We start from the raw sequence: 20,542 nt of genomic DNA on the forward strand, positions 1-20,542 counted from the left end.
ACTTTTTGAAAACTGATAAAGTTATTAGATTAAAAAGTTCAATTGCTTTTATGTAGTAAAAGGTTGTAACTTTGTAACCTTTTTATATCTTAGAAATGACATTTATACAAAATGGAGTAGCATAAAAAAATAAAAGCAAAATCACCGAGTGTATTGGTTTCCTATTGCTGCTGCAACAGATTACCACAAACTTAGTGGCTTAAAACAACACACATTTATTATCCCGCAGTTCTGGAGGTCAGAAGTCAGACGTTGGTCTTGCTGGGCTGAAATCAAGGTGTCTGCAGGGCTGTATTGCTTTTTGGAGGCTCTGGGGAAGAATCCATATTCTTGCCTTTTCCAGCTTCTAGAGGCCGCCTGCATTCCTTGGCTTAAGGCCCATTTCCATCTTCAGAGTCAGAAGTCACTGGTTCTGACTTTCCTGCCTTGGTTTTCCTCTTTTAAGGACTCTTGTGGATACATTGGGCCCACCTGGCTAATCCAGGATTATCTCCTTATTTTAAGGTCCTCTGATGAGCAGCTTTAATTCGGTCTGCAACCTTAATTTTCCCTTGCCATGTAACGTAACATATTCGCAGGTTTGGGGGATCAGGACTTGGACATCTTTGGGGAGCCATTATTTAGCCTACCACATCATTATTTTGCAACAACTGCACAGTTATAATTTTCAAAACTTTGTTTTTAGTAAGTGACCATTGACAAGTTTCATCAGTCTTTCAAGAAACAGTTGTCATTTTTCTATGACCTAATAATTGGATTGCCCCTGACACTTGGCTCACAGAGTAATACAAACAGCACTGGGACCAGTATAGTAGCAGCAGATTCCTTGCCTGGGACCCACATTGCCATTGTGCCATGCAAAATCTTCTTTCACTTTCCTAGGGTAACTACACATGTTTTTCTAAGTGAATAACGTTTCCAGCAACCATAGGCTTGGTGGGTCCCAGTTAGGGAAGTCTTAAGGAACTAGAGCCACCATGGGGAGATCCTTTCTTCCATGTTCTCGTTAGAGCATGGTTGATTTTTGTTTTTTCTGCTTTATCTCCCCAACCAACCCGCGCCCCCTCCCCGTACGCAGTTGTATATCTTAGTTGCCGGTCCTTCTAGTTGTGGGATAGCATGGTTGATTTTTAAAGTCCCTAAGACAGCACAGAGTCAAAATACTGTAAACCTGGATATCCCGTGTGTATTTGCTAGATGATTAAGAAATCCAGAACAACTGAGATGGCTCTGGAAAGCCTGAAGCAGCAGCTGCTGGACCTTCATCATTCTGAAGCACTTCAACGCACTAGAGAGCAGCACGAGAGCATTGTCATGGGCCTCACAAAGAAGTACGAAGAGCAAGTGTTGTCCTTACAAAAGAAATTGGATGCTACAGTTACCGCACTTAAGGAACAGGTTGGGATGATTTCCAATGAGCAACAGTAATAAGCAAGTAAAGTTGGTAATTTTTTGTAACTGACATTTTGTCGTTCTTCATATAGAAATTTCGAATTTTTGCAGTAGGTGTTCAATCATGAGTAAAACTTGAAAGCCAAAGATTTTTATCTGTGAATAAGCCCTGAAGGCATAATTTTGGAAATCCTTCCTCTTGTAGGATTGGTTAGCACTTTCTCAATTCTCACATTACTAGTCCTTGATTTGTGGAGTGTTCATACATATTTATTCTCCTAGAATAAATCCAGACAGAAAGGAATGAGTGTTCTTGGAGCTGGCTGAACCTGAGAGGTTGTCCTGGGAGTTAACCAGTAGAAAGCCTTTCTTGGGTTTCCCAGCATTTGGTAATAAACCTGTCAATAAAGATCGTCTAGAAATGATTCTTGGGAGAAGAGGTAATTTTGAGAATAGGGTAATAAATAGGGAAGAAAGTCTGATCTAAAATCATTGAGATTTGAAACTTGAGCATATTTCATAGTTTTTATTATTTTTGCTCAAAAGGGAATAAAATATTGTAAGCTGAGGGTGAATCATGTGGTGGGTTTGCTCGTGTTCCAAAACCCCAGGTAATCACTCGAATGAATAAAATTTCAGAATGCATTTTTCTTAATGTAATTTCAGAATTAATTTAACCCAAGGGAATAGGAGAAGAAAAATAAGATGTGAGGGTATGGAAAATCCCACCACACTTAAAATTCATCCTGATTTGAGTTATTTCTTATTTATACAGCTGACTTTAAATTTTTCCATGATTTAGATAGAGCTATATAAAATTGCATTATTGGCAATAATGATTGTATACCATTTTGTTTATTTTTTATTCTTTTGTGAGGAAGATTGGCCTTGAGCTGACATCTGTTGCCAATCTTCCACTTTTTGCTTAAGGAAGATTGTCGCTGAGCTAACATGTGTGCCAATCTTCCTCTGTTTTATGTGGGATGCTGCCACAACGTGGCCTGATGAGCAGTGCTAGGTCTGTGCCCAGGATCCACACCTGTGAACCCCAGGCTGCTGAAGCAGAGTGTGCGAACTTAACCACTACTCCACTGCGCTGGCCCCTATACCCTTTTATTTTTATATCTATATATATGACTTTTTATTAGATTTATTTTCCTAAATATGTTTTTATTCTTTCTACATAGAAAATTATTGTGAATTTGATCAGTGTGGAGGGTGGGAAAAGACAAAGGCTATGCCAAATTATTGAAAAGTCTATTTTATATAATATTTAAACAAATGGAATTTGAGATATAGTTTTATTAATTTTGGCCGTATTTGAGTAGTAGCCTTAAAATTAGTTGGACTTGGAGAGAGGTCGTCCTTGGATGATGAGAGGAGTAGAGTCTGGTGGCTTTTCCATGCTGGATTGAGGCTCTCTCCATTCTCTGCTGCCTTAGATACAACTACAGAGGGGAGGGCTGGAAGGAATTCCTGGTGTGTTCAACCCCTGTGCCCACTCCATTCTCTATTCTCAGCCCCACCTCCTCAAAGAAGAACCCTAGACTAGATCACAGAAGAAAGATTCTGGGCTGACTGACTTCAGACTTCTGAACCATGAATTGAAGGTGTTGATTAAGGTCTTTTCCACTGTTACATTCTGTGACCTGATTTTTTTTTTAAACAGCATAGCACTGATGTTAGCTTCTGCATATAATGGCATAACTGCTTTGAAAAATGGTGATTCCAAAGTGCTTATAGTTTTTTCTTTCTGGGAATGTTTCTTGTCGTATCCCTTTTGTGCTGTCAATTTGCTATCAGTTGGCTCAGCAGTATTTTTTTCTTTTGGTGAGGAAGATTGGCCCTGAGCTAACATCTGTTGACAATCTTCCTCTTTTTTTTTTTAATTAAAAAAATTTTTTTTTCATTGAGTTAATGATAGGTTACAATCTTGTGAAATTTCAGTTGTACATTAATGTTTGTCATTCATGTTGCAGGTGCACCATTTCACCCTTTGTGCCCACTCCCCACCCCACCTTTCCCCTGGTAGCCACTAATCTGTTCTCTTTGTCCACATTTTTAAATTCCTCATATGAGTGGAGTCATACAGAGATTATCCTTCTCTAACTGGCTTATTTCACTTAACATAATTCCCTCAAGGTCCATCCATGTTGTTGCAAATGGGATGATTTTGTTCTGTTTTACAGCTGAGTAGTATTCCATTGTATATATATACACCACAACTTCTGTATCCATTCATGTGTTGATGGGTACTTAGGTTGCTTCCATGTCTTGGCTATTGTAAATAATGATGCAATGAACATTGGGGTGCATAGGACTTTTGGAATTGCTGACTTCAAGCTCTTTGGATAGATACCCAGTAGTGGAATGGCTGGATCGTATGGTAGTTCTATTTTTAATTTTTTGAGGAATCTCCATACTGTTTTCCATAGTGACTGCACTAGTTTGCATTCCCACCAGCAGTGTATGAGGGTTCCATTCTCTCCACAACCTCTCCAACATTTGTTACTATTAGATTTAGATATTTTTGTCATTCTAATGGGTGTAAGGTGATATCTTAGTGTAGTTTTGATTTGCATTTCCCTGATGATCAGCGATGATGAGCATCTTTTCATGTGCCTATTGGCCATCCGTATATCTTCTTTGGAGAAATGTCTGTTCATGTCTCCAGCCCATTTTTTGATTGGGTTGTTTGATTTTTTGTTGTTGAGTTGTGAGAGTTCTTTATATATTATAGATATTAAGCCTTTGTCAGATATATGACTTGCAAATATTTTTTCCCAGTTAGTGGGTTGTTTTTTTGTTTCAATCCTGTTTTCATTTGCCTTGAAGAATCTCTTTAGTCTGATGAAGTCCCATTTGATTATTCTTTCTATTGTTTCCCTTCTCTGAGAAGACATGGTGTCCAAAAAGGTCCTTTTAATACTGATGTCAAAGAGTGTACTGCCTACGTTTTCTTCTAGAAGCCTTATGGTTTCAGGTCTCACCTTTAGGTCTTTGATCCATTTTGAGTTTATTTTGGTGAATGGTGAAAAAGAATGGTCAATTTTTATTCTTTTACATATGGCTTTCCAGTTTTCCCAGCGCCATTTGTTGAAAAGACTTTCTTTTCTCCATTGTATGCACTCAGCTCCTTTGTCGAAGATAAGCTGTCCACAGATGTGTGGTTTTATTTCTGGGCTTTCAATTCTGTTCCATTGATCCGTGCACCTGTTTTTGTACCAGTACCATGCTGTTTTGATTACTGTAGCTTTGTAGTAAGTTTTGAAGTCAGGGATTGTGATGCCTCCCGTTTTGTTCTTTTTTCTCAGGATTGCTTTAGCAATTTGGGGTCTTTTGTTGCCCCAAATGAATTTTAGGATTCTTTGTTCTAGTTCTGTAAAGAATGTCATTGGGATTCTGATTGGGATAGTGTTGAATCTGTAGATTGCTTTAGGTAGAACGGACATTTTAACTATGTTTATTCTTCCAATCCATATACATGGAATGTCTTTCCATCTCCTTTTGTCGTCATCCAATTCTCTCAGAAAGGCCTTGTAATTTTCATTATATAGGTCCTTCACTTCCTTAGTTAAATTTACCCCGAGGTATTTTATTCTCTTTGTTGCGATTGTGAATGGTATTGTGTTCTTGAGTTCTTTTTCTGTTGGTTCGTTATTAGAATATAGAAATGCTACTGATTTATGCAAATTGATTTTATACCCTGCAACTTTGCTGTAGTTGTTGATTACTTCTAAGAGTTTTCCAATGGATTCTTTGGGGTTTTCTATATATAAGATCATGTCGTCTGCAAACAGCGGGAGTTTCACTTCTTCCCTCCCGATTTGGATTCCTTTTATTCCTTTTTCTTGCCTGATTGCTCTGGCCAGGACCTCCAGTACTATGTTAAATAAGAGTGGTGATAGAAGGCATCCTTGTCTCGTTTCTGTTTTCAGAGGGATGGCACTCAGTTTTTGCCCATTGAGTATGATGTTGGCTGTGGGTTTGTCATATATGGCCTTTATTATGTTGAGGTAGTTCCCTTCTATGCCCATTTTGTTCAGAGTTTTTATCATAAATGGCTGTTGGATCTTGTCAAATGCTTTCTCTGCATCTATTGAGATGATCATGTGGTTTTTATTCCTCGGTTTGTTGATGTGGTGTATGACATTGATTGATTTACGGATGTTGAACCATCCCTGTGTCCCTGGTATGAATCCCACTTGATCATGATGTATGATCCTTTTGATGAATTGCTGAATTCTGGTGGGACAATCTTCCTCTTTTTGCTTGAGGAAGATTGTCCCTGAGCTAACATCTGTGCCTGTCTTCCTCTACTTTATATATGGGACACTGCCATAGCATGGCTTGGTGAGTGGTGTGTAGGTCCGTGCCTGGGATCCGAACCTATGAATCCCAGGCTACTGAAGTGGAGCGCGCATAAGTAACCACTATGTCACTGGGCTGTCCCCTCAGCAGTATTTTTAATAAAAGATCAATCCATATTATCTGAGAATCCAAACTGAGATTCCTGATTGGAGAAGTGCTGTAAAACTCAACTGCTAGCTAGGGAGATGCCTGCCTGCAATCAGAAAAATGCATGAGTGTATTCTACACAGAGAGGGTTGATTTAGATTTTCTTGCAATAACTGGTAAGCATACAGACATAACTGCATTGTGCCCCTTGCCCTCTTTTTCTTTATAGAAGTTGTTGAAGAGGTGTAAAATATTTTCCTTTCAGATCAACCTTTTCCTACTACACTCCCTCCAGCAGGTTACAAAGAAAAGTAAAACTCTTAGAAAATACTAGCCAGGTACAAAAGAGTGGATAATATAGCAGATGAACTTGAATAAGTTCAGTGCCAATGTCTAGGTTCTGATGGCTCTCATGTAGTCACACACAACTGTGTACCTATGTACTATGTATTGTCTGTATGCGGTGCTAGCAGAGTAGATGTTCACACATAGTGAGTTTTGCTAGTTACAGACTCTTAGCCTGGCATTTCCTAAGGCAGTCCATGACTAGGCTCCAGGGAGTTGGTGAATCCTTTGAAATTTTGGTTATGATTTTGTTTTGGACGTGAGCGTATGCAGATTTTTTGAGAAGATCCATGAGCTTATTCAGATTTGTCAAGAGGTTCATGCCTCCTCTTGCAAAAGTTTGGAAATCATTGCTTTATGAAAAACTTGCTCCTGGTGGGAAAGGACTACAATTGTGGACTAATCATATTATTTCATCTGTTCATCAAACTTTTACTGAACCATGGCTAAACATCAGGTTGTAAACAGACTTTATGTACATATATTTATTTATATTTTGAAAGATAAAATTCAACATGGGGACAATTTCACATCATGGGAGGAGCAGCAATCCATGATATAGTTGGTTTTTTTTTTTGAATGTCTGTATAACTAGTGTATTTTGAGAAATATATGGCTTGTGAAATTATATTATTAATTGAGTGCTTTCCTTAAGCCATCAGATTTTCTTGGTAGAAAGGATTGTACACACTCACAACATATTATAACAGTTCTTTTTGCTTTGGCTGAGTTCCTCTTGGGTTTTTAGTGTCACAGAGAAGATGAGAAGAAATGAGCTTCTTGAAGCTCATAGTCTTCCTTCAATGACAGAACTCTCTAATAGCAAAGTCTCTCCTAGGCTCTCTCCTCCAAATTGTCTTCTCTCTCTCCCATCATAGAAGTGTCAGATTCTAAGATCTCTGGTTATCTCTTCAAACTGCCTTCTACCTCCTTCCATTCATAGAAGTATCAGGGTAAGATCTCTGATTATCTCCTTGACGGTATCAAACCTTTTCTTCATTTTGGTCTTCTTGAAATTTTCAGCTTTTGGTGAAGTCAAGGACTTTGGTTGATGTCATGACCTTCATCTGATCTATTGTCTAAATTTCCTTTAATGTTATATTACAAGGCTCTACTTTAAACACTTTCTGTTGGCTGAGAGACTCCCACAGACCTCACTGGGTGTCCTAATCCTCACTTTTCTGTGCACTAGAAATCTGTTCAGTTCTGTTTGCTCCCATGGATTCAGCTATTATCTCTTTATCACTACACTTGCCTTGTTCAGTCTTAAAAGATGTCTGCCTTTATCCATCTTGAACTGAGTGTTCTCACTCAAGCTAATCATGGAAAAGATGCAACCATTCATTTTGTTTTATTTGTTTCTTGGTATGTAAACTGCAGAATTATATGAGTATAATCTGTTTCCCTAACCTTGTCAACAGGAAACAACATGGTTTAATTGATTGTTGCGTATAGTCAAATTATTGCCACAGTCTGCCTTTCTTTTAGAATGTTTTTCACATCTGCCTTTTCTTGAACTTTTTTGCCGGTCTCAGTCTCCTGTAAAAGCTCTTGTGACCTCCCCAGCACGTCAGTGCTAATTGTCTCCCCACCCCTCTTGCACACACATTCGCACTGTCATTAATATTAGCTCATTCATTGTGTTTGCCATGTTACTTTGGCGCTTTGGAACTGTACTTTTCAAGCTGGCCTGGGAATCAGCAGCAGTGTGCCAAGAGGTTTGCAGTGCTGAATAAACATGGACCAGTTTCCAGAAGTTTCATTTTGCTCAAAAATTTGGTAGAAAAAGTTTCAAGCAAACATGGCTGCATTGTGAAATCGAATACGAAATTCACATGAGTTTTTTCAGCTAAAATAGGAGACTTTAGAGTCCCTTTCCTCTGCTGAAGGTTACTGTTAGCATCCTTATGAGGCATACCTTGTTTAGTACCCTTAAGGCATTATTGGGCTTCAGGTCAGCCTCTGGATCAGGCTCCAAGTGCCTCCTTTCTGCTTCAAAGCCTTTCTTGATATTCCTCTTACAGCTTATTTTCTTCAGGCTTTTTCAGGTAACTTTATCCACTTACCTTAATTTACTCCTCTGCTTCTCCCATGCTCTGCTCTTTGCCTGGAATTCAGCATGGGTCACCTTTTTTGAATGACAGATGGTGATTTCTCCTACCTGGGCTTAGCACTCCCGTGGCTCATTACTCCCAAACATGTTTTCTTTTTGAAGAAACTTGAGTATTGTATACATGCTCTATATTTTCTATATGTCCCCATACAATTACACACATGCACGCACGTGCGCACACACACACATACCTTTATCCTATCTGTGTTTCTTTGTCATTTACTTTTCAAGTGTTTTTTTGGTAGCACTCACTATAAGGCACTGCCTGGGCACCTTCAAGGAGACCATTAAGGGAAAGAAGACATGTAAAACGTAGAAAGAAAAACATAGGAGAGAAACAGATCAAGTTTAAAAGGAGTTGAGGAGAGGGAGAGATTATTTTTGACTGTTCGGAATAGAATGAGCTTTTGGTTGTTCATAATGGAGTGAGTTTCCATGTGTTTATCTGTCTCCTTGCTGTCGTGAGTACAAATTCCATGGTTCAAAGTGGTTTGCCTAAATGTGTATACCTACCCTTATCCTGACAGTGTAAAATGCACGTAGAAATGTAATACATTTCCGTTGGTCTGAATAGAATCTAATTTTAGAATAACAGTGTCTTGTGAATGTAGATCAGAAAGACACTTTAGAAATCTTCTAATTCAACCTTTATTAGCATAATTACAAAAGAAAAAAACCAGACTGAGAAGTTGATGACTTGCCCAAGATCACAGAAGTTTGTTCTCCTTGACTCCCAGTCCTGTACACTTAACCTTGAAACGGATGCTGCCGTGTGATGATATTTGACTTAAAATCCAGTTATGTAAAACCATGATTGTTGGTTAATATTTAATAACTGATCATGAAAATGACTTCTTAAACACTTTTTCTACTTAGGAAGACATTTGCTGTCATTTGAAAGATCAGGTGAAACAACTGGAAAGGAACCAAGAGGCAACCAAGTTAGAAAAGACCGAGATCATTAACAGGTTGACGAGAAGTCTGGAGGAGAGTCAGAAGCAGTGTGCCAACTTGTTGCACTCAGGTGGGTGTCTCGGTGGGCTGTGGTCTCCCTGGAAGGCTAGTGTGATATGCAGAGAGAACGTGGTAGGATCCGTGAATTATAAAAATCTGGAAAAGACAGAAAAGATCATCAGTGACAAAATTTTTTTCACATGGTTACTATATGTGCATAAAGGTGTAGAGCATTTTCATTAGCTAATTTGGAAAACACAGACAAGTATAAAGTAGAAAATAAAAATAACCAATAATCCTACTACACAAGAGATAATTATTGTTAACCTTTGAATGTATTTCCTTCAAGTGAAATGAACACACACATGTAGACAGTTCCCCCTTCTGTATATACTGCATTTTCGAAAACATAGCGAAGCTGAATGTGCAAATGCTGAATGATAAAATGTATGTTATAAGGTAGGTTCTGTCCCTGGAAGCTAAAAATGATTATGAAATCCCATTATATTTTGCTTTTTAGACTTGATCTTTGATCATATAGTTCTATTGTTTTGTATAACTTCTTTAATGTTTTTTTCTCTCACAGTGGAATAGCCACTTACCTGGGCAGTTGACGCCAGTGAGTTACATTTTTGTCAGGCTTAAGATTTCTAGCATGGTCTCCATGGTATTAAATTTGAGACATGCTTCCTATCTATTTCCGCAGTACTTCTATTTCTTATTAGTGTGAAAGGCAATAATAATCAAATCAAAACACTGCCATATAGACAAAACTGCCCTATTTGCTGATGAGTAGCTCACACTGAGCTGTTGGAAATAGCTCAATGGTTATTCGTTAACTGATAGATGAAAGTCACACTTTGGCAAATAAAGTTAATTCAGACTGTTGGTACAGTGTGCATAAGAGAGTTATTCAAAAGGTAGAAGTCCTAAAATCAAAGACTGTTTAAATATGTGTGTGTGTATGTTTTGGTGGGGGCAAAGTTTGGATCATACTGTATTTAGGTCCCCTTCCCTGTTTAGTTTTGTGTCCTTTTGTTTCACATGGCATTACTGAGTGAGCCTTTTTCCTTGCCATTGAAGGCTTTGAAAATGTGATTTTCTTTAGTTGCATAATATGCCATCATCATTTTGCTTAACCATTTCCCAGATGCTCATTTTCTTTTGAGGAAACCTAATAAAGTCCCTTTTAAATAGGAACCTCCCCTAGTACATTAGAAATATTAGGTTACTAAAGTTTTAGAGGTACAATCTTAATATGCTAATATGCTTCTTTCACACGTGGAGGTAGGGATGGTGGGAATAAAAGCATTTAGAAAGAAGCTAAAGACAGCAAGATGTACTTTTCTCATTAGAGGGTAGAAATGGATTCCAAAGAATTTTTGCTTTGGCTTTCTATTAGTTGGAATATTATGCTCCTATTAAGGGACTTGTGGAGTGTTAAGGTCTACAGATGTGGCTGATTGGATTCATTGCAAGGTCACAGTAGCCGGCATCTTCAGTTTCCCAAGGGCATATGGGGAGCCATACTAAATCTTGGAAATGTCTGGACCAGACCTATGCCTTCTGGGTCCCACTGGCTATCCCTTTGTGCTCCTAAAAAGATAATAAAAAGGTAATAAAGCAGAACTCCACCTTCTATAGCCGCAGTGGATTTCAGTTCTTCTGTACATCGTAGGTACTTTGTCCCTTTACATTTGGTGTGTTCTATGATTCTTTCCCCCATAGGCTCAGTCCAGGAGGTGGCTCAGCTACGGCTCCAGCTGCAGCAGGCACAAAAGGCACATGCTATGAGTGAAAACATGAACAAGGCTTTGCAAGTGAGTGTTGCCACTTGGAAGAGACTTAATGGGTAATTGAATTAGGCCATGGTTACATCACCTTTCTGAAGCTTGGATTTCTCTGTAGAAAAGAGGTGGTTAGACCATTTCCAACCCAGCCCATGAGTCATTCACAATCTCACCCACACAGTTGGGTAGTCAAGCCCAGGTCTACCTCACTGCAGAGCCAGGGCTCTGCCCTCTCCTGCATTCTGCCTGCCACCTCCTTCACACGGCAGGCATGTCCTTTTGTCTAGGGTTGTGTCCCTGAGTTAAATTTATCTACGGATGTGGGAAACCTGCAGTTTAGCTGCAGTTGTCTGACATCCTCCTCCACTGCTACTTATATTTTCCACTGGAGGAAGAGTTCCAAGATTACCTCTACTGGAAAAAGGTATTTTGCCTTTTCGCCACTGGCAGACTAAAGTACAACACTTTCTTGGCAAACCGTTCTACTCTGTCCTCTGCTCTAGTAAGCCAGAAAGTGATGCCACCGGCTTCTCAGCTCAAGGATGCTTTCCATGGAGGACAAAATGTAAGTGAGGGAGGTGTGAGAAGCCACTGACATTTGCTTTCTCATTCATTTATTCATTTGTTCATTCAACTTACTAGAAAGCCTGATACATGCTGGCCTTTAGAAAGTTATTTTTAATGTATGCGAAAAATGTATTTGAAGAAGCATTTCTGCCTTCTATTGATCGTTAAAATGGATTTTGAAGCATGTAATGACTGATTCACATAGGAAAATAACTTTCCGTAATTTTGTGTTTTAGGAAGAATTAACAGAACTAAAAGATGAAATTTCTCTCTATGAATCTGCTGCAAAACTAGGAATACTTCCAAGTGACTCAGAGGGAGAATTAAATATAGAACTCACTGAATCATATGTGGATTTGGGTATTAAAAAAGTCAACTGGAAAAAATCCAAAGTTAAGAGGTATCGAGAAAATCGTGTACTGTAGAAGAACCTACATTAATAATACTGATGATGGTGGTAAACATTTGGCACCAGGCATGACATGGTGCGCTGACTAGGGGCTCTTGAATGTGGGGCAGTATGTGTTAGTGATTTCTAATGAGGTGTAAATGTCTGATATCCAAATGAACAGAAACTTCAAGGATTAATATTGTACTGTCTTCACTACCAGTAGATAATCAGTTTCAATAACATAAAAATGATTAATTTAGTTAAAATATACAAATTTTAAATTCTGCAACTGAGATTATATATCTATTTACTAGTAAGATGAGAGCATATTATTTTTATTGCATTAACACTGTGTTGAAAGTAGGACTTGGCATTTGTCAATGGTATATGAAAAAATAAGCATTAATTTTCCCTGGGAACCTTACTATGATCTTACTTTTTTTTGTTTTTGGTGAGGAAGATTCGCCTTGAGCTAACATCTGTTGTCAATCTTCCTTCTTTTGCTTGAGGAAGATGGTCGCTGAGCTGACATCCGTGCCAGTCTTCCTCTACTTTTTGTATGTGGGATGCTGCCACAGCATGGCTTGATGAGTGGTGTGTAGGTCCGTGCCTAGGAACTGAACCCGCAAACTCTGGGCTGCCAAAGTGGAGCACATGAACTTAACCACTGCACAACCAGACCAGCCCCTACTGGGACCTTACTTTTATTTTTTAATTTTTAAAAATTTTTTTTGTTTATTTACTTTTTTTGAAGAAGATTAGCCCTGAGCTAACATCTGCTGCCAACCTTCCTCTTTTTGCTGAGGAAGACTGGCCCTGAGCTAACATCCATGCCCATCTTCTTCTTTATATGTGGGATGCCTACTACAGCATGGCTTGACGAGTGGTGCCATGTCCGCACCCGAGATCCGAACTGGTGATACCCGGGCTACTGAAGTGGAATGTGCGAACTTAACTGCAGCACCACCGGGCTGGCCCCTAGGACCTTACTTTTAAAATAGGGATTCTGGGGCCGGCCCGGTGGCACAGTGGTTAAGTTCACATGTTCTGCTTCTCGGCAGCCCGGGGTTCGAGGGTTCGGATCCCGGGTGTGGACATGGCACCGCTTGGCAAAAGCCATGCTGTGGTAGGCGTCCCATGTATAAAGTAGAGGAAGATGGGCATGGGTGTTAGCTCAGGGCCAGTCTTCCTTAGCAAAAAGAGGAGGATTGGCAGTAGTTAGCTCAGGGCTAATCTTCCTCAAAAAAATAAAATAAAATAGGGATTCTGTCTTTTATACCACTGCTTATACAGATATTTTAGCAATCTCCTGGGAGGGAGTGGTTTATCCTCCCTCTCAGGGACTGACAGGGAGGGATTTGTGGTGGTAGAAGAGGGAGCACATTTAGATATCATTAAACACTTAAAAGATGAATGAAGGAGAGGCCGTACATTTTTGAAGCCCTTGCTGTTTGCAAGCCTCTGGGAGTAGGGTATGGAAGATGAGATAGAAACTCTCCCTTCCCACAAGGAGTTTACATTTTGTTTGATTGAGGAGAGGGAGGCATGCTTGTAAGCAACTAAGTGCTGTGTGCAAATATTGTGCTCGATGTACACAGGGGCATTTATCTGTTCCTTCTGCTGATTTGGGACAAGGATGAAAGATGGGGTTTTCGGAAGGGATTGCATTCAGGTTAAGGAAAGGCTTTCTTGAATGTGTTTGACCTGTACCACCACCATCTGGTTTATAGTCTAAGACTGAGTTTACTATATTGTTGTTCAGTGAGAGTGCTTAGTACCTACTGCGTTTCAGGTATCCTGTAACTGTATACAAATATATAAATCTCTTGATGAGTTTGTTCCATAAGAGGTTTTTAGAACTTATGTATTTTAGTACTGTGATTCCATTTTCAGAACAGTAAGATGAGATTCAGTAAATTATTAAGGTTCCATTTATCTGGAGGTCAGTCTTTAGGAACTCATCTCGACAGATCGCAGCTACAAACCAGAAGAAAGCAAAGAAGCAAATAGCAGAAGTCGATTATGTGATGTATTTACTAGGAGCCCCCTTAAGGCCCAGGGCCATATTGACTTGGATTTGTTGGCACCCCGTGAGTTATCTGATTTCCTAAATGACCGCAGAGTAGCTGGCTCAGGGGTTGGGAGCAGTACTGCCCATGCTTCAGCCAGACAGCTCAGCCTGAGCAAGGAGAGAATTAGAGGAACACAAGGTGCTGAGGCTGCTGAGCACCAGGGTAAGCAGCTTTGTACATCTAGGCATATTCTGATCCACATCAGAATGTCCACAATCATGATCCTGTGTTGTTGAAGAAAGCCTTCAGCTTTGGTTAGTTAATTAAAGCAAAAGAGGATGAATGCATTACATTTTTTAGACAGATTTACATAAAATTTTAAAGGTAAAATGTAGTCATCTGGAAAATTTACTGCTGTGAATGCCTCATTTCCTATTAATGCCAGATTAATTCTAAGGGGCTAGTGGAAAGAGAATGGTCTTTAGATCCAGATTTGCTTTGAACCATAGCTTTGCCATTTATTACTAGCTTTATGACCTTGGGCAAGATTCTTGACTTTTCTGAGCCTGTTTTCTTATCAGGTTTTTTTTCTATTAAGTGGATTATAGCGTATTCCTTGGGGGTTAAAAGAGATAATGAATATAAAAGACCTCAGGTCATATATTCTAGCACGTATTAGGCACTTAATCAATGGTAACTGTTACTATTGTTATTTAATAGATGATTTGTTAAAATATGCCATTGATTAGATTTTATATTAATTCACTTTTAATTCAACACATTTTATAAAAAGTTCTTGATCCTCATCTCAACCTTGGGAAAAACGTTGGATCCATATTATCATTTTAGAGTTGGGAAAACTGGAACTGAAAGAGCTGAACTCTCTTGCCCAAGCAGACAGACCGTTAGCAACAGAACCAGTACCTGAACCCCAGACTTTATTGTCATGTAATCTGTGCATATTTATACAGCAGTCAAACCTTTTTGCCGTAAACGTCATTCTTCTTTATGTCATTTGTTTTAGAGGATTAATGATTTAGTTTCTGCCAAAAAAGATTTCTCTCCAATTTATTACTTTATTTTAGTTTATGCCATAATTAGCCTGGGAATTGGGTAAATAGTACATTTAGTTATATATATTTAACTTTTCAAGTAGACTGACTTCATCATGACGTCTACTAAAATGTCTACTGCTTTTGCCCTTTCTATTTAATTAGTACTCGTAGCCGAAATCCTGTAGTAATTTAAACCACATTCCTACAGATAATAAACCGGAGATATCACGTCACTATCATAGGAAAAGGAATACCAGCCATGTTCAACTGAGAAAGTGGAGAATAACTAAGCACAAAGTGGGTAGTCATTGAAGTTCAGCGAGATGTTCAGTGAAAGCAGGACAAGTGAAGAAAGGTTTAGCTTATCTCACCCACCAACAGTTTAATAGATAAGAATTCTGCTTTGAGGAAAAAGTAAAAACACTTATTCTTAGATCAAAGTGAGAAGAAGTATAGTAGAGAAGAGATTTGTACCTTTCCTCTGCTGGACTGTGATTGTTAGAACAAGAGAAAGCAACACTTTTCCCAGTGTCGAGAATTTTAGTTCTTTGTTGACTTGAGCTGCTGTCAAATCACTGACCCAAATGTTAGCGGCTCCAACCTTTGATTCCCAACTACCACCTCCCTCTAGCTACTGCCTAGTAAATTTTAAGGGTTTAGCCTCAGTGTTCTATTTCACATTCACGGAATTTGAGTAGCTAAGTCTGCATGCGACTTGCAGACAGCTTCCCCTCTCCCTTATTATAGTTGGCTGCGAAGCTCAAATAATAAACATTTAACAAGTGGAATGCCTTTTCCCTTTGGTCTTCTCAGCAGGCTTCATAAGGATCTACAGTTTATTTGGATTTAGGGGAACCGACTTCCACAGGGCTCCGTCCTGAGCCTTATGCAGGACTGGTCACCAACGCTGGCTTTTTCCCTTTTGGGAAAGAAGAGAAAATTATTTTAGCAAGTGCTTTCTCTGCTTTCTGACTTGGCTCCCTCTAGGAGTACATGATGTGCTATTTCAGTGGTCAGCATTGAGTAAGAAAAGAAATTAGGGGTGCATAATTTGTTAACTGAGAAAAATAAATGTCCTGCTTAGCCATAGTTCACCATGTCTTACAGCACAGGAAGATGCATTATAATATATTTTATATTTCTTATATATTTCTACTTATATTTATATATTTCTATAAAATAGAAGTGGTTCAAATAGGTAAGATCTATATTTACAAATATTTATACTATGTATCACATATACAAAAGTTGTGTGTATTGATAAATATGTAGCATATTGCAGGGAGCTACAAAAACTAATATTTTGTTCATTCTCTCTGTATACATATGTGTGTGTTTGCATACACGTAATATATATTCTCACATTTCATTTGGAATGATCTGAAAGTGAAAAACAGTAAAAATTTTAACTCAGGTACTATTTATTGCTTTTTTTCAAAATAGACTTCAGTTTTTTAGAACAGTTTTGGCTTTACAGAAAAATTAATATAGTACAAAGAGTTCCCATATGCTCTGCACGCATTTTTCCCTATTAACAACTTACATCAACATGGTACATTTGTTACAATTAATGAACTAATATTGATACTTTATTTTAATTAACTAATGTCCGTAGTTTATTTAGATGTCCTTAGTTTTTACCTGACATCCTTTTTCTGTTCTGGGATTACATCCAGGATACCACACTACATTTAGGAGTTATGTTTACTTAGGTTACACTTGACTTTCCTTATTTTTGATGAGCAGGCAGTTTTGAGAAATACTGGTTGACTATTTTTAGGAAGCCCCCCTATTGGAATTTGATATTTTTCTCATGATTATGTTTTCCTCCTGGGTTTTGTGGAGGAAGACCACAGAGACGAGGTTCCATTTTCATCACATCTTATTAAGGGTACATACTATCAACCATTTCTTTCTTTTCAAAAGTAACTTTCTTCGTTATTATAGAAAAATTAGAAAATACAGATTAAGAAAACAGAAGAAAATTAGAAGCACTCATAATCTTACTTCACCTCCCATGAAGAAAACTACTATTAACATTTTGTTACATAACTTCCAGATTATCTGTTTTGATGTTTCTAAACGACAAAATAATATTGAATATACTGTTTTTAATGTGTCTTTTAACTTAATACATTCTGGAATCTTTAGATGTCAGTAAAGATTGTTATATATATTTACTAATGGGTATGTGGCTGAATGTACTATATTTTAGTTAGTAATCCTCTGTTTAAAATTTTTTTCTTATAAATAATGCAATATTATTATTATAGCACCCTTATAGTCAAGTTGTTATTCACATCTTTGATTATTTCCTTAAGGTGTGGGTGGATATTCTTACTAAAGGGTGTGCATGTATTTGAGGCTTTTGGTACATGTTGCCAAGCAGCCCTGTAGTTTGCACTATTACCCGCATCATGTAACAGTACCTATTCCTCTGCACCCTAGCCAGTGTTGAGAAAGTTATCACTTTCCCGGTTTAAAGTTTTTATGTCGTTAGATCCATCACTCTTTTATGATTTCTTGATGGCATTTTTCTAGTACTTTTATAATTTTATTTTACTTTTTAAACATTTTAAAGCTGTGAAATATAACACAAAGAAAAGTGCATGAAACTAAGTGTACAGCTTGGTGAATGCTTTTAGAGTGAGTGTGCGTGGAACCACCACCCAGGTCAAGAAATAAACATTGCCAGCAGCTGCCCTTATTTCTGTTTCCATTCATAACCTTGAGGTTAACTGTGACCTTAACTGTTACAGCAATCATTTTCTGGTTTTCTCTGTCCTTTTAAGATCTAATTATTCATACCTAAACCCTATAGATTAGGTTTGCCTCCATATAAAGGGAACTCATACATTAGGTGTTTGTACTTGTTCTTTTTTCTTCTATAGTTTTATTGAGATATATTTCACATACCATAAATCCACCTATTTGAAGTGTACAGTTCTGTGGTTTTTTTAGTATAGTCACAGAGTTGTGCAGCTATCACCACAACCTAATTTTAGAACATTTCAATATCCCCCAAAAGAAACCCCATACATACTACCAGTCATTCCTCATTATTCCTTCCTGCCCTCAGCTCCAGGCAACCACTAATCTACTCTCTGTCTCTATGGATTTGCCTATTCTGTACATTTCATATAACTGGAATCATATAATATGTGGTCTTTTGTGATTAGCTTCTTTCACTTAGCATCTTATGTCAGGACTTTGTATTTCATTCCATTTTAGAGACAAATAATATTCCATTGTATGAATATACCACATTTTGTTTATCCACTCATCAGCTGATGGTTTATACTGCTATGACATTTGTGCCCAAATTTTTGTGTGGACGTATATTTTCATTTCTCTTAGATATATACCTAGGAGTGAAATTGCTGGGTTATATGGTAACTCTATATTTAGCATTTTAAAGAACAGTCCAACTGTTTTCCAAAGTGGCTATGCCATTTTACATCCCACCAGCAGTGTATGAGGGTTCCAATTTCTCCACATCCTTGCCAACAATTGCTATTTTCCATTTTTTTTATTATACTCCTTCTAGTGGGTGTGAAATGGTTTCTCATTGTGGTTTTGATTTGCTAATGATGTGGTTTTGATTTAATGGCTAATAATGTTGAACATCTTTTCATGTGTTTATTGGCCATTTGTATATCTTCTTTGGAGAAATGTCTATTCAAATGTTTCACCTATTTTATAATTGGGTTCTTTCTATTGTTTAGTTTTAACTGTTCTTTACATTTTCTGGATACAAATCCCTTGTCAGATGTATGGTTTGCAAGTATTTTCTCCTATTCTGTGGACTGTCTTTTTGCTTCCTTGAGAGCATTCTTTGAATCAGTAAAGTCTTTAATTCTACGAAGTCCAACTTTCCTACTTTTTCTTTGGCTACTTGTGCTTTTGTTATTTAAGAAACCATTTCCTAATCGAAGGTCCTGAAGATTTATACCTAGGGTTTCTTCTAAGAGCTTTCTCTCTTACATTAGATGTTGGATCTATTTTGAGTTAATTTTTGCATATAATGTGAGATAGAGGTCTAACTTTGTTCTTTTGCACATGAGTATCCAGTTGTCCCAGTACCATTTGTTGAAAAGACTATTCCCCATTAAATTGTTTTGGCACTCTTGTCGAAAATCAATTGACTATAAATGTGAGGGTTTATTTCTGGGCTCTCAGTTCTATTCCATTGATCTATATGTCTGTCCTTATGCCAGTACCACACTGTCTTGATTGCTGTAGACTTGTAGTAAGTTTTGAAATTGGGTAGTGTGAGTCTTCCAACTTTGTTCTTCTCAAGATTTTTTGGCTATTCTGGATTTCTTGCATTTCCACATGAATTTTAGGATCAGTCTGTCCATTTCTACAAAGAAACCAGCTAAGATTTCAATAGGGGTTGCATTGAATCTATAGATCAATTTGGGGAGTACTGCCATCTAAACAATATTGTCTTTTGATCCTTGAACATGAGATGTCTTTCTATTTATTTAGATCTTCTTTAATTTCTTTCAGTGTACTAGTCATGTACTTTTGCAGTTTTGTGGTTTTCAGTGTCACTAGTCACATACTTCTCTTATTAACTTTATTCCTAGGTATTTTATTCTCTTTCTTATTCTTTTTGCTGGATTGTTTCCTTAATTTTACTTTCAGCTGGTTCATTATTATTTTACAGAAATATGATTGATGATGTGTATTGATCTCAAATCCTGCTACATTGCTAAACTTATTTATTAATTCAAATAGTTTTTTAGTGGTCTCCTGAGGATTTTTTATATTTGAGACCATGTCATCTGAAAATAGAAATAGTTTTACTTCTTTCTTTCCAATCTGGATGCCTTTTACTTCTTTTTCTTGACTAATTGCTGCAGCTAGAATTTCTAGTACAATGTTGAATAGAAGTGTCTAGATATAGTTATATCATCTGCTAATGGAGGTAATTTTACCTCTTACTTTCCACTTATGCTCCAGTTGCTTCCTCTTTATGCTTGCATTATAGCTCCTCTAACTTATTTTATTTAGGTATGATAGTATAAATACTCTTTTCCAAAGTGGTTGTAGCATTTTGCATTCCCAGCAGCAATGTATGAGAGTTCCAGTTTTTCCACATCATTATTAAAACTTGGTATTGTCAATCTTTTTTTTTTTTTTTCAAAGATTGGCACTTGAGCTAATGTGTTGCCAATCTCTTTTTTTTCTTTTCTTCTTCTTCTCCCCAAAGCCCCCCAATACATAGTTATATATTGTAGTTGTGGTCCTGGTTGTGCTGTGTGGGACTCTACCTCAGCATGGTCTGATAAGTGGTGCCATGTCCCCTCTTGGGGATCCGAATGGGTAAAACCCTGGGCCGCCAAAGCAGAGCACGCGAACTTAACCACTTGGCCATGGGGCTGGCCCCTGTCAATCTTTTTTAATTTGAGCGCTTTTAGTGTGTGTGTAGTGCTATCTCATTTTGATGTTAATTTGTA

At 37.8% G+C, this 20,542-nt stretch overlaps 1 protein-coding gene across 11 annotated transcripts in view; it reads left to right on the plus strand.

Moving 5' to 3' along the window:
• Window positions 1-20,542, plus strand: part of CEP152 (centrosomal protein 152) — a 92,680-nt gene that overhangs the window by 22,212 nt on the left and 49,926 nt on the right. For all 11 annotated transcript variants that reach the window (XM_070624457.1, XM_070624497.1, XM_070624480.1 and 8 more), the window contains exons 9-12: window positions 1,198-1,398; window positions 9,185-9,332; window positions 10,991-11,082; window positions 11,856-12,019. In XM_070624457.1, the coding sequence (XP_070480558.1) occupies window positions 1,198-1,398; window positions 9,185-9,332; window positions 10,991-11,082; window positions 11,856-12,019 (605 nt within the window). The remainder of the gene's footprint in view (window positions 1-1,197; window positions 1,399-9,184; window positions 9,333-10,990; window positions 11,083-11,855; window positions 12,020-20,542) is intronic.

This window comes from Equus przewalskii, chromosome 1 (genome assembly GCF_037783145.1).
Source record: "Equus przewalskii isolate Varuska chromosome 1, EquPr2, whole genome shotgun sequence".
NCBI lineage: Eukaryota > Metazoa > Chordata > Mammalia > Perissodactyla > Equidae > Equus > Equus przewalskii.